The sequence below is a fragment of the Cetorhinus maximus genome, chromosome 30 (assembly GCF_964194155.1).
Source record: "Cetorhinus maximus chromosome 30, sCetMax3.hap1.1, whole genome shotgun sequence".
In the NCBI taxonomy this organism is placed as follows: Eukaryota; Metazoa; Chordata; class Chondrichthyes; order Lamniformes; family Cetorhinidae; genus Cetorhinus; species Cetorhinus maximus.
In genome coordinates this window covers 24,084,931-24,099,865 of record NC_135908.1, presented here as the reverse complement: position 1 = coordinate 24,099,865, position 14,935 = coordinate 24,084,931, and the positions used below count along the sequence as shown (strand labels likewise).

Below are 14,935 nucleotides of genomic sequence, written 5' to 3'. Positions count from 1 at the left end.
CGGAGACTTGTCAGCCTGCAGCTCCATCAGTTTGCTCAGTAATGCTTCCCTAGTGATTGTAATTTCACCAAGTTACCCCCTCGCTTCACCTCCTGATTTACTGCTATTACTGGAATGTTTTTGTATCCACTAAAAGTAAATTCTGCTTGCATTTCATTTAAATCCTTAAATACCGCAGACATTGCACTTAAAGGCCGCAAATATTAACTTGACATGATTGGATTAAAATGAAGAATTTTGCACCAAATTTTGTGCTGTTGAACAAGGTGGTTGGAAACCCTTGCTTGAGTTTTGGAGGAAAAGCAACATTAATTTGGTGTAGCATCTCCTGCTGGCCCCTGATTCAAATTACCTAGCTGAGTTTCCAATGAAAATGATCAGATGCTGCAAATCTAACTGCATGTGTTGAACCTTAAGCTATGAACTGGGCAGTGTACATTGCTCAGCATTAATCAGTACCCAAGTAACCTTTGCAGTATCGCTGCAAAGTTTTGTAATGTTATGCCTTGGAGATCACATTTTTAATGTAATTTGTTTGCTGTATTCAGTTCATGGAGAATTATTTTGATTTTTAAGATTAGAAAAATGTCGTTGGACATAATTTTATTTTAATTGGAGCAAACACGTTTTAGTTCATGAAAGGAGCCAGTGTTCCTTTCAGCTATGAAAATGTGTTTCCTTAATGTCACCTCTTAATCATACTCATCAATTCATTAGAGCCCCCTTGTTTCATGGTCTCAAAGGCATGTGTCCCTCAGTTCTAGTCTTCTCTCCCACAAGAGGAAACATCCTCTGGGTAACAAGCCCCCTCAGAATCTTATGCTTTAATACCTCTCATTCTTCTAAACTCCAATGGGTATAGGCCCAACCTGTTCAACCTTTCTTCATAAGATAAGCCCTTCATCCCAGGAATGAGTTGAGTGCATTTCTCTGAACTGCTTCCAATGTAATTATATCCTTTTTCAAATAAGGAGATCAAAACTGTACACAGGATTCCAGATGTGGCCCACCAAGGCCCTGTACAGCTGTTGTAACACTTCCCTACTTTTATATTCCATTCGCTTGCAACACCAGCAATCCATTTGCCTTCCTAACCTCTTGCTGTACCTGCGTACTTGCTTTTTGTGATTCCTGTACCACTGAGCTCTGAAATCTCCCTCCATTGAAATAGTATACTGCTTTTCTATTCTACCTGCCAAAGTGAACAAGTTCGCATTTTCCCACATGATACTCCATCTGCCAATTTTTTGCCTACTCACTTAACCTACCTATATACCTTTGTAGATTATTTACCACCTCATGACAAATTATTTTCCTACCTATCATGGTGTCATCGGCAAATTTAGCCACCGTACATTTCGTCCCTTCATCCAAGTCATTGATATAGAACGTAAACACCTTCTAATCATCAGCTTAGCAATGACAGGAAATGTGCTGGAAAATGGCATTTACTCACCCATAATCTACTAACTGATCAGCTTGGATTCTGCCAGGACTATCGGCTTCAGACCTCGTTATAGCTTTGCTCAACGTGGATACAAGAGCTGAACTCTCGAGATGAAATGAGAGTGACTGCCCTTGATATCACGGCAGCATTTGAACGAATGTGGCATCAATGAACCCTAGCAAAATTGGAGTCGATAGGAATCGGGGGGAAATCTCTCCAATGGTTGGAGTCATACCGAGCACAAAGGAAGATGATTGTGGTCGTTGGTCAATAATCTCAGCCCTGGGGCATCAGCGCAGGAGTTCTCCAGGGTAGTGCCCTAGGCCCCACCATCTTCAGTTGCTTCATCAATGACCTTCTCTCCACCTCCAACAAGAAATAGCCTTACTAACTACCTCTCCATGAGTTTCAATTGCATTACCATTACTTTGGGAAAAAATTAAATCAATTAAGGAGCAGACCACTGAAAGTATTTCCTTCATTCATGGCATGGGTATCTGTTTTTCTTTTATAATTCATTCTCAGAATATGGCTGATCATTGATCAGGGCAGAGGCTGGATATCCAGAGGTGAGCGACTCCCCTGATTCCCCAAAGTCTCCTCTTCATCTTCAAAGCATGAGTTTGGAGTGTGATGAAATACTCTTCACTTAACTGGATGGGTGCAGCTGACATTACACTGAAGAACTTTGACACCATCTAGGACAAAGCAATCCACTTGATTGACATCCATCAACTCAAATGCCCACTATCTCTACAACTGGTTTACTGTGGCTGTATTGACATGAACTTGACAAGGTCAAGCTCCTGGAACACCCTTTCTAACCATGCTGTAATGTGTACCTTCACCAGATAGACTACAGCAGTTAAAGTAGGTCTAACAACACCTTCTCAAGAGCAACTAGGGATGAACAACAAATTCTGGTTTTGACAGTGATGCCCACATCCTAAGAATCAGTTATAAAATAGATGCTTGTACCATGCACGAAGGAAATGTTTTCTGTGGTCTTCCCTTTTATTGATTAAATTTTTTTCAAAGTAAAACTCACCAAATGATTTGCCTAGCAAGCACTGGCCACTTGATAAAACGCTGACTATTGTTACCAGCCTGGGGCAGTGAAGTATGATGTGATGGCTGTCAGCTTGGATTCTGAGTATATCAAACAGCCTGGTGTTTTCTCTGGAGAGGTGATGAAAGTTCAATTTTAGATCTGCACATTTGAGCATTGTTTCATTGAACAGTCTCAATTATAAAGAGATGGCCCTGATGGGAGTCCAACCACCTCATGGTAAGATCTGCTTAAAAACCAGCTGCAGCAAAAGGACAAGTGCAATATGAAGCGTTTTTTTATTCCATATTTCATTTTTTCTGATTCCCCTTCTGAGCTATTTCTTCTAATCCTTGTCCCATCTACTCTTTGTTTTATCACTAGTGCATCTCCTGTTGTTTCAGTTTTAAACCCAACTTCTAAGTTAACCAGTCTAATTTGATATGAATTGTGTGTATGTTGAAAGGATCCTGATTTCTATTGCATGATTGTCTTATTTCTGATCCATTTTTATCATATCAATATTGAGCTTTACTGTTGTTACTTGTCTTCAGTAAAGGTTTCTAATAAATCTCCTTTCTTTCCCAATAGTTCTCCTATCTGTGGAGCATCAATTCATTTCTATCTTCATTTCTATTGCTCATCCTCAGTGCCTTTCCAAACCTGACATCTGTCTCTGTTGATGTTGATCTAAAATAACACTGTTTCTTCCTATGTTGCAAATGCACTTTTTATTGTTTGTTAGATCTTTAGCAGTTTCACAGAATGGCTCTTGAGTGATGACTATATGTTTTCCTCTGATAGTGGCTTTTAATTTTTGAACAAGTGGCATGAATATATTTGTAAAGTTTATAGACTTACAAAAGTAATTGTGAAAACCAAAAATGTGCAGGCAAGTGTTCCAAAGCCTGAAATTTGATTGCAATGCATTGTTGTAATCTGGTACAATTAACAATAAATAGAACGGATGACGTTTTTATTTTGTTTATCAACAGGTCGCATTTTCTTCACTTAATCTTCTTCTGCATGCACAAGCTTTACTTTCAACCATCAATTTCCTGACAACAGTTGTTCCATCAGGCAACATGGACTCTATTGATAAGGATCATGAAGTGAAGGCACAAAAGCAGAAACAGGATAAAGGGGTTGCCACAAAAACAGGTACATGGCATCAGCAGGATTTCATGTTAGGATTGTTCTTCAGTAAATTCGAATTGCCAGTGCAAGTACTTATAAATGTGGAGTGAAATTACAATTAGCCAAGCTGTGAATTCCAGACTCCCTTCTCATTTCTACTCGCAGATAATATTATTGCTGGCATTCCGTAGTATCATCCAGTTTGATTTGTGGGAGCTAAATTGCTGTTTTAGTCCTCTTTGTGGTGACTTTTGACATCTTTACCACAATCAGCGCACCTCAATTTACCTCAAACACATTACAAATGAAAAGTGACTTTGGTTCACTATTGAGATGTGCTTATTTTAATTATGTTAGTTTTCCCTTATGCTTCTCTCCTGAGGATTACCTTTAACCTTCTCACTCTTCTAGAACTTAAGACGAGGTGCAGTTCTGGGGCACTGGTGTCTGTGTAGCCACGTTTAATTAGCAATCCTGGGCAGTCAGAAGGAGCATGTTGTTTTTCCCTGCTGGATGGAGGGAGCACCTTCATATAGCCTTGTTTATATTTTCCTATTTAACATGAGATGCATTTTAGAAGTATTTTATTGAATGTGAAATACTTTGGGCATCCAGGGAATGTGAAACGCATTATGTAAATTCGAGTTAGTTCTTCCTTGTTATTTGACGTCATCAGCACTATTTCTCTTCCCGCTGCTTCGAATTGTTCGTACTTTGTCCTTCGCATGTTTAGTAAAATGAATACATAAGTTATTACTTGACCCTTTCCACTTGCTTCCCCCCCTTCCCACCAAACCCCCCAACATTTTGACTGGGTTTGGAAAGCCTCTGAAGAGACATTTCAGGCCTAATGCTCTACACACTAGAAGCAAATTTTTAAATTGGATTTCTTATTCAAATGAAAATTATTACAAAATAGGAAAACGCAATGAATTTACAAACAATCTTTGATCCTTGCCTAGTCCTAACTCATCATTAGGTGAGCTCCTTTGTGGTGAAAATGTTCAGCTGGCTGGCAGCTCCTCCTCCAGGTTTAATTTCTGATCTCACGGGCCACCAGGTTCCATTGGGGCTCCGTAGTATGATCACAGTGCGTGGATCTCATTGAAACATTCAAGATTCTGAAGGGGCTTGATAGGGTAGTTACTGAGAGATTGTTTCCCCTGACTGGGGCATTTCAAACACGGGGGCACAGTTTCAGGCTAAGCGGTCAGCCATTTAGGTCTAAGATGAGATATTTCTTCACTGAGGATTGTACATGCAAAGATATGAATTAGGAGTGGGCCACTCAGCTCCTCGAGCCTGCTCCGCCATTCCGAAAGTTCCTGGCTGATCTGGTTGTATCCTCAATCCCACATCCCTCCCCACCCGCGATAACCTTTCACCCCCTTGTTAATCAAGAATCTACCTAGCTCTGCCTTAAAAATATTCAAAGACTCTGCTTCCACTGCCTTTTGAGGAAGAGAGTTCCAAAGACTCTCAACCCTCAGAGAAAAAATTTTTCCTCATCTCTGTTTTAAATGAGTGACCCCTAGTTCTAGATTCTCCCGCAAGAGGCAACATCCTCTCCACATCCACCGTAACAAGACCCCTCAGAGTCTTAAACATTTCAGTCAAGTCGCCTCTTACTCTAATAAATTCCAGTGGATACAAGCCTAACCTGTCCAACCTTTCCTCATTAGACAACCAACCCATTCCTGGTATTAGCCTAGTAGATGTTCCAATATATTGAATATATACATAAGGCTGACGGACAGAGTTTTGGTCTCCCGGAGGATCGAGGGATAGGGAGTGGGTGGGAAAGTGGAGTTTAAGCCTAAGTTTAAGTTTAAGCTATGATCATATTGAATGGTGGAGCAGACTCTTCAGGCCATGTGGAATCTTGCTCCCACTTCTTTCTTATGTTTTTAGTGGAGTGCACCAACTAATTTAGCCTCAGCTACTTGAGTATCTATTTACTTGTACAATACAAGCCAGCATGCAATTTAAAAAGAAACTAAAAAAAATAATTACGAGGTGGGCAGCTCCTGATCAGGGTTGACATTTTCAATCTTTTTGAGGGATGGAAATATCTTGTTGGCATTTTTTTCTTCGTGTAACATTCAACTGAGTGAAAGTGTTGAACCGTAAAAGTTCTGGAAACCGGTGGCAATGGCGTAGTGGTATTGTCGCTGGGCCAGTAATCCAGAGACCCAGGGTAATGCTCTGGGGAGCCAGGTTCGAATCCCGGAATTTGAATTCAATAAGAATCTGGAATTAAAAGTCTAATGTTGATTGTTGTAAAAACCCATCTGGTTCACTAATGACCTTTAGGGAAGGAAATCTGCTGTGTCACTACATCTGCCAGACCCACAGCAATGTGGCTGACTCTTAAATGCCCTCTGAACTAGGGCAACTAGGGATGAGTAATAAATGCTGGCCTGGCCAGTGACGCCTACGCCTCATGAACGAATAAAAAAAAAACTTGGTCAATAAAGCAATGTCAGTGTGTCCATGCTCAAATCAAATGTTGACTTACATTGCTCAGTTATTTCTCAGTTTCAGGAACAAATGACAAAATACACAGAGATTGCAGTGTTTGTTAGCAATGTTGAACTTCCTTTCCTGTGCAGCTGCCTCTTTCTGCCTCAGGCCCAGCAGGAATTAGCACCTATAATAATTACAGCTTGTCAGACAATTTATTGTACTCCTTTATTGTATTGCCTTGAAACAAAAAAAGAAAATGAAGAGGCAAACTTTTACCAGCTACTGGGGTACCTCTGTATACCTGTGAAATCCTTACACAAATCCTTATTTTGATGCCTGGTATGTTTTAGCTCTGAGATCACTTTTTTCATTCTGTGCATGGAGCAGAATCCAGAGTCAAACAACAGATATCTGTAAAACTGTTCACCCATTCCCAAACAGTACTTCAAGAAGAGAGAACTTTTTATCTGAAGTCGAATCCATTGTATGATTTTGATTTAGCTGTTGAGAGATCATCTGAATTTCTTGAACTCTTTTTGACAGTTTTGAAAAGCTCAAGGGATACTGACGTGGTTGTTTTCAAGATGTTTGCCATGATGGATGCATTTAATGTGGCCGTGTGTGATGAGAAGTGCAGTATTGCAGACATTAGAGTACAAGGTAAGACATGCGCTGAGTGAGAGTCTTCATTGCTGTCATTTTTCACTTACACTGGACTGCTTACCTCAGAATCACTAAATGGTTACAGCAGCGTGGGAGATCATTCGGCCCGCTATGTCTGTGCTGGCTCTCGAAAGGGACAGTTCACCTCATGCCAATCCCCCGCCTTCTCCCCCTCACATGAGCCAACAGAATGATTCACTTTTGTTCCAAAACAGCGTTGCTAATTTGGATTTATTTCCTCATTTCCCATTTGAAAGAAAACAACATTGCGGTGATGTTGTCACTTGAAATGCATGCTGGAATACCTGAGATAAAAACCCCCATTCTCTTAGTTCCTTCGCCTCCGTCGCATCTGTTCTGATGATGCTACCTTCAAAAACAGTTCCTCTGACATGTCCTCCTTCTTCCTTAACCAAGGTTTTCCACCCACGGTTGTTGACAGGGCCCTCAACCGTGTCCGGCCCATCTCCTGCGCATCTGCCCTCACACCTTCCTATCCCTCCCAGAAACATGATAGGGTCCCCTTTGTCCTCACTAATCACCCCACCAGCCTCCGCATTCAAAGGATCATCCTCCGCCATTTCCGCCAACTCCAGCATGATGCCACCACCAAACACATCTTCCCTTCACCCGCCCTGGTGGCATTCCGTAGGGATCGTTCCCTCCGGGACACCCTGGTCCACTCCTCCACTACCCCCTACTCCTCAACCCCCACCTATGGCACCTCCCCATGCCCACGCAGAAGATGCAACACCTGCCCCTTCACTTCCTCTCTCCTCACTGTCCAAGGGCCCAAACACTCCTTTCAAGTGAAGCAGCATTTCACTTGCATTTCCCCTAACTCAGTCTACTGCATTCGTTGCTCCCAATGCGGTGTCCTCTACATTGGAGAGACCAAACGCAACCTGGGCGACCGCTTTGCAGAACACCTGCGGTCTGTCCGCAAGAAAGACCCAAACCTTCGCTTGCCATTTTAACACTCCACCCTGCTCTCTTGCCCACATGTCTGTCCTTGGCTTGCCGCATTTTTCCAGTGAAGCCCAACGCAAACTGGAGGAACAGCACCTCATCTTCCAACTAGGCACTTTATAGCCTTCCGGACTGAATATTGAATTCAACAACTTTAGATCTTGAACTCCCTCCTCCGTCCCCACCCCCTTTCCGTTTCTTCCCCCTCCCTTTTATTTTTTCCAATAATTTATATAGATTTTTCTTTTCCCACCTATTTCCATTATTTTTAAATCTATACCTGTAATGCCCTGTCAGTCTTTCCACCCCACCCCCACTAGAGCTGTACCTTGAGTGTCCTGCCATCCATTCTTAATTAGCACATTTTCTTAGATAATATCACCACCTTCAACACCTCTTTGATCTTTTGTCTGTGACATCTTTTGATTATCTGCTCCTATCACTGCTTGCTTGTCCCTCCCCCCCCACCAACTTCTCTCCCCCCACCCCACCCCCCACCCTAAACCAGCTTATATTTCACCCCTCTCCTAACTATACTCAGTTCTGCTGAAGGGTCATGAGGACTCGAAACGTCAACTCTTTTCTTCTCTGCCGATGCTGCCAGACCTGCCGAGTTTTTCCAGGTAATTCTGTTTTTGTTTTGGAATATCTGAGGTTTGGAAACCTAGGGGTGAGTTTTACGACCTCCTGTTTGTGTATTTGAAGGCAGGGGGCTCGTAAAATAAAACAGGTGGCCTGCCCACCTTCGACCTGTCTCCCATATTAAGATGGGTGGGTAAGTCGTCGCGCAGTCTGCCCACTCGCCCTTCGCTCTGTTGATGCCAGGGGCCACTTAAGGGCTTCATTCCACCTCTGCCGTCATAATACGTGTGGCAGGGGAAAGCGGAAGCAAGGTGGACAGCCAGGCAGCTTTCACAGCACAAGCTGTGGCAAGCAAGAAGTGGGTGGGGAGGTGGGCCCTCCTGTCTCTGGCAAGATTGTACCCACTCTTTAAGCCTCTCCCCTGGCCTCTAAAACATCCCCCCACCCTCCCTCATCCCCCTTATCCCCACCCCTCTTCCCCTAATTGGGGAAGGCGGCCCTGTCCAAAATGCCCAGACTTATCTGAAGCCCAGTATCCTTAACATTTCTCCAGGGCCTGCATGTAGTCCCAGCAGTGGCCACTGCTCGATTCTAGGGCTGATGGGACAATAGAGCTGTCAGCCAATCAGAGTGGCCAGCAGTGCTCTAGAGTGGGGCTTCTTCCCAGAAGGTGGCACAAGTCTCACTCTAAATCAGTTAAGACTGGTTCTGTGTATCGTTGCTGCGAGGCAGCCAAGTTTCTTGTTGGCGCAATGCTGATGGACTTTTTGGTCTTTGGGGGCAGGTAATCCACCCCCTAATTTCTAAAATACCAGTCTTTTCACTATTAAGTAAGATCTAGTGAATGGAATCTAAGTTCACTGACTGAAATTATGCAATAGTTAAGCCCCTTTCCATAGGCATCGCCTTCCAACCATTCCTTCATCCTAACTTTCTGCTCAGGATCTCATTAATTTTGCCAAAGGTTGGCAATAGGCCACAACCTTGCCTTCAGTTTCCAAGCAAGATATTTTTTATTACTTCTCACTAATTTTTATGTTGATTATTCCACAAATGTAACAGTTTCATTTCCTACTCCTTGCACCAGTTTAGCTGATGTTGTCTCATTGTAACCAATTTTTGCCAATGGCAAAGGAATTATTGTCTTGATTGCCTTACCCCTACAACTGAAGGAACTGTCCAAATATCACATTGTCAAATTTTCTTAGCATTATTTCCCTCCACCTTCCAATGTTTTCACACTTTGAGATCGTACTGACTCTGAAGTTTTCTCTCCTCTGCTAACTCCATTTCTCCTCACACATGTTCCCCTTACTGCTATCCACTCAGTGCCTATCCACTGAGTTCTTCTATCATTTCCCAAACAGGCACTTGCTTTCATGGTTTCTGGAAGAGGTCAGAATTGGGTACATACAATGACTTTCCTGTCTCTAACCGATGCTCACTGAGTCTACTTGGAGTATCTTTTCCTTCATTCTGTCTGAGATCAATAACTCAGTGGAATTATATAGATCAGAACTGGGAATGTTTGTGGTTTATATGATTCATGCCCAGTTGTACTATTAAGTCAACTTTCTTTGAAAAGGAGAAGAAATTTCTTAACTCCACAGCATTGTAGATCTTTGGAATTCTTTACCACAGGTGGATGCTCAATCATTGAGTAGTCTCAAGACAAAGATTGATACACTTTTGGACACTAAGGGAATTAAGGGATGTGGGGATATTGGGAGGTCGGGCTGGGGGAATGGTGTGGGTAGGTGGAGTATAGCTAGAAGGTCAGCCATGATCATATTGAATGACAGAGCAGGGCTGAATGGCTTTTGCTTGCTCCTGTTTCTTGGATTCTTCAGCAGACAATGCTCACAAAACCTTACCTTGAGAATTTAATATGTTTCAGTTTCTAATGTATAGACATGCTGTCATCCCATTCATCTTGCCAAAAACATGAATGTTTCCCCTACAATCGATAGTTTGGAACTAAATGACCAGAAACTTAACTGGACCAGCCACTTAAATAATGTGGTTAGAAGAGCAAGCCAGAGACTGGGAATTCTGCAGCAGATGACTCACCTAACTTCCCAAAGTCTTTTCACCATTCGAAAGGGACAAGTCGGGAGGGTGATGTCATACAGTTGCCTGGATGAGTGCGGCTCAATAATACTCGAGAAGCTTGACGACATCTCGGACAAAGCAGTCCTTTTGATTGCCACCCCATCCACCACCTTGAACATTTGCTCCTTCACCACTGGTGCGCAGTGGCAGTAGTGTGCACCATGTACAAGATGCACTGCTGTAACTCACCAAGGCTTCTTTAATAGTACATTCCAAACACACAGAGGGACAGGAGTAGCAGACGTATGGGAATACCACCACCTGCAAGTTCCCCTCCAAGTCGCACCATTCTGACTGGAAATATGCTCCTGTTCCTTTACTGTGGCTGAGTCAAAAACCTGGAACTCCCTACCTAATGTCATTGTGGCCTGTTCCACATACTGCAATGGTTCAAGATAGCGGCTCACCACTACCTTCTCAAGGGCAGTTAGGGTTGTGCAATAAATGCTGTTATTGCCAGTGATGCTCACATCCTAAAAATAAAGCAACTCTCATTTCTTATTTGGCATCTGTTCATATTGTGGAATTATTAGGAAGAAAAATTATCAAAGATGCAGTTCTTGCTATTGTTTTGTGCATGATGCAATGTAGAGTGGTACAAAATTCTTTGTATGGACATGTTTCCCATTGTTGGAAAACCCAGCGCAGGAATGTACAAGTGTCAGGAATGTACCTTGACAGCTTGCTGATTACTCTCACTTAACGATGGTCCCCCAATGTATACTTGGAGATTAAGTATCAATGAATGTTTGGTAAATAGGCAAAATTATGATGGTTTCCCCATGAGCAAAGTTGTCTTAGGTTTACCCGCACAACAGTGATGGAACTGGAAAAAGTAATGGAGCGTGCTTTGTGACATTGCAGATACTGAGGCATGTTAAGGTGCTCTGTACTAAAGTTCTTTACTTGATGTACATCTCGTACTGTCTGAGGATGTGGTGTTAATGCAAGTTTTGAAATGTGCGGTGAAAGGTGTGGTCAAAAGATCTATGCACATCTCCCATGTATTAACTTAATTTCACCCAAGTGAATGTTATTGTAGTAATTTTAGAATGGTTGATTTAACCATACAGGTTTGGATGCATCTGCTTCAGTGCAATCAAGGCAGATGGAAGTCTCTGCCAGCCTTCGGGATATTGTTGTTACAGATGTTGATTCCAAGACTCTACATAAAAAGGTAAAAATATGCTGGATGTGCTCATGTCACCTTTGGGTGAGTATCTGAATTCATGTGCAAGTGTGCCGTACACCAGGAAATGGTAGGAATATCTCCAGCTGTGCACCATGAAGCTAACTGAAAATTCTGTTTGTTTGAAAATAGAAAAACAACACATTGTACAGTGTTTATTGCCTCATGCAGCATAGTAGAAGCAGAAGAAACTTTACCATGCACTGGAGCAATTATTATGAAAGTTGCTAACTTGTTTAAAATAGGTTGTTGTTGACCTTACACAGAGTAAGTGGGTAGGTTCACATTTTTGTGTTGTATATGCAGTAACAGCACAAACATGTAAAGCACTCATAATATATTTAAGTTTAGAGATTGGCATTTGTCCTTCGATTCACTGTTATCTGCTTTTCACTTTTTGTGGATCTATAATTCCAGCCAGGATAAGGAAGTGGGTTTTAGCAGCATAATCTTTTGGAAACCGGCCCACAATTAATATCCTGCCATCCATGTTAGTTGTTGCCTGGTCGTGAGTGCCGTCAGGAAGGCTGCATTTAGTGCCCACCCTGAGAACGTGATGTTTCTGTGATAGCATTACAGCATTTTCATCCAGCAAAGGTGAGGGAACATTGATGCATCTCAAAGACAGGATGGTGTGTTAATTGTCCTTTGTGGTAAAGGTTTGTGGGGACAAGGTTGCTCTTGTGTTTCTGCAGTGTATTGTTAGGTAGAACATACTGTGGAGGTCTTGTGGCGCACTGGTAGCATCCCTCCCTCGGGGCCAGAATCTCCAGTTTCAAGTCCTACTCCAGGCCTTAATGGCCATGGAAGGTGTGTTCATAATGTGGCCAAAGGATGATTGTCAGTCTGTAAGTCCTTCCAGTGTGCCTGAAGGCAGGTGGTAAAAGCGGGAGAATTTGCTGGTCAGCCATACTGCAGAAGGCAATGGTAAGCCAAGGATTGATCCATAATTATGCTTGGCATAATCATGGGCCTCCAGTAGAAAGCCTGTGGTTGCCAGCGCCCTTTTCGGGCATGGTACGAGGAGGAGAAGAAGAACACACTGTAGCCACAGTGTACTGGTGATGGAAGGGCAGACATTGAATCTTGTAGCATGGGCTCTGATCAAACAAACTCCACTGTTCTGGATTATGTTGCAACTGCACCCATTCCGGCCAGTGATACAGATTCCTGAGTTGAGCCTTGCATGTAGAGGAGAGGCCATCACAATTTACCAGGCCTGTTGATCTGACCAATATAGTTAAGTTTCTGGTGAGCGCTAACTGTGAACGATGTGGTGGTCTCTGTGATAGTGGCGCTGTTGAAGTTCAGGGAAGATAACTGGACCTTACTCGGAGATGACCCTGGCCTTGCACTTATGTGCTAAGAATATTAGCTGCAACATAACCCAAGCCTGGATTTGTCCAGGTCCTGCTGCCAGCAGGCATGAGCTACTTTGTTATCAAGCTCAGCACAATAGATTTGCCTGTAAACAGCTTCCCTCCCTCATTCATCGAGCACTATTGTAAAAGCACTAATTGGATTCCTGCTTTTTAGACAGTTCTCTTTCTTGCATTGAATAATTAGGAATTATGTGCTAAATAGTCAAGTGTCAAACATGCACTCAAAATGCATTCCTTGACTGATTTTGATAATTTGTATGATTTTACTTTACCTCAGACTGTCTCCAAAGTAATACAGGAAGTTGCTACATGAGATTGATTGCATCAGAATTAATAGCTGCCACTGCATGTTTGGAGTAAATATAGTGGGCACAAACCCTTTGCCAGCTGCTGATTCCCCCCTCCTCTCTACCCAGAGATTTGGGCTGAACAGACTGTTTGCAAACTCAGCATCTGATTTGACAAGGAGCTTGGACGATGTATCCTCTCCATCACCACAGCCACCTATTTTAACCGCTGCAACGCTGTTCACTAGCATTTCTGCCCACCTGCTGCTGAAACCCTTATCTGTGCTTTTGTTGCCTCTGCACGTGACTGTTCTCTTTGCTGTCTTGGGTGGAAGATGGGAGGCCAGCCTGCATAAGCATGAGCTCAGTCAAGACTAACTGCACCTATCTGAACTACATCAAGCCATGTTCTCCCATTATTCCTGGACTCTGATCTACATTGGCTCCAGGTCCAAAATTCTTATCCTCACGTTCATGGTCCTCCATGACTTGGACCCATTCTACCTCTGTATTCGCCTCCACCCCTACAAATGTTTTGGAACTCTGGCCTTCATGCATTCTCCCGTTACCTTCATCCCACCATCGGTGGCTGTGCTGTCCAGGCCATAGGCTCTGAAATTCCTTCCCTGAACCTCTGTGCCTCTCTCCCACTCTGTCTACTTTTAAGATGCTCCTTACAATAAACCTCTGAGTGCTTTGCCACCTGCCCTATTGTTCTCCTTTGACTTTGTATCAGATGTTGTATGACTACATTTCTGTGAAGCACTTTTAGATGTTTTGCTCTGTTTAAAAACACTATACAAATGCAAGTTGTTGTTACAGTTGAGCTGAGTACTGTATTCACCTCATTCAGTGGAAAGGAAGATTTTTAAAAAAAAGTGAAATAAGTACCAAAATCAGTAAAATAGTTATGCCAACTCTCGTGAATTTATTGAGAGAGACACAATTTCTTAGTAAAATTAAGCCTCGTTTATGATCGAGTGAGAGGTAAGAAATCTTGAGATTTTTCACAGACATTCAAAAATGTATGTTATGTAGGCTGCTACATGTTATATTCTGGAAAGCTAGTTGGTGAAGGATGATACTGGAGACCATCCTTACTGACTTGAATTTATTTACAGATTTAAACATTTTCAGCATACTCAGTAACTCAGCCAGGCTCTTTCTCTCTCTCTCTCTCTCTCTCGACGAATGCTGTCTAAGGCCTGGGGAGCACATGAAAGCTGCTACCAGTTGTTAAATATTGATTGATGTGGCTGACTCCAGTGCATTCTCTGTACCTTTCATACAGGATTAGAATTGAAATGAAACAAACCAGTAACTGTTCACTTCATGTTTTCCTTTTGGTTACTGATGACATTTGCTCGGTGAGCCGGGGTTGGCTGACTTGCTGATTGTCTGTCTGCTGATCAGCGACTTGGTTGTAGAGAGCTGCTCTTCAGGGCTTTTATGTAGCATTCAGTCTCAACTGCTTCCTACAAAATAACCCCTCACTTTTGAAGGGGCGCAGCACACACTGTGTGAACATTTTCAACATTACCATTATTGAGCAGCTTATAAATTTTCCTAACTTTGTCTAAAATATGACAGCACATTTTACATTCACATTAAGTAAAAGCAAGTATAACGGAATTTATTTTATGTGTAGATTGA

General features: G+C 42.6%; 1 protein-coding gene across 2 annotated transcripts in view; it reads left to right on the top strand.

The window, feature by feature from the left end:
• vps13c (vacuolar protein sorting 13 homolog C) overlaps positions 1–14,935 on the top strand; it is a 350,466-nt gene that overhangs the window by 155,837 nt on the left and 179,694 nt on the right. For both annotated transcript variants that reach the window (XM_078532613.1, XM_078532615.1), the window contains 3 exons: positions 3,491–3,656; positions 6,642–6,758; positions 11,498–11,601. In XM_078532613.1, the coding sequence (XP_078388739.1) occupies positions 3,491–3,656; positions 6,642–6,758; positions 11,498–11,601 (387 nt within the window). The remainder of the gene's footprint in view (positions 1–3,490; positions 3,657–6,641; positions 6,759–11,497; positions 11,602–14,935) is intronic.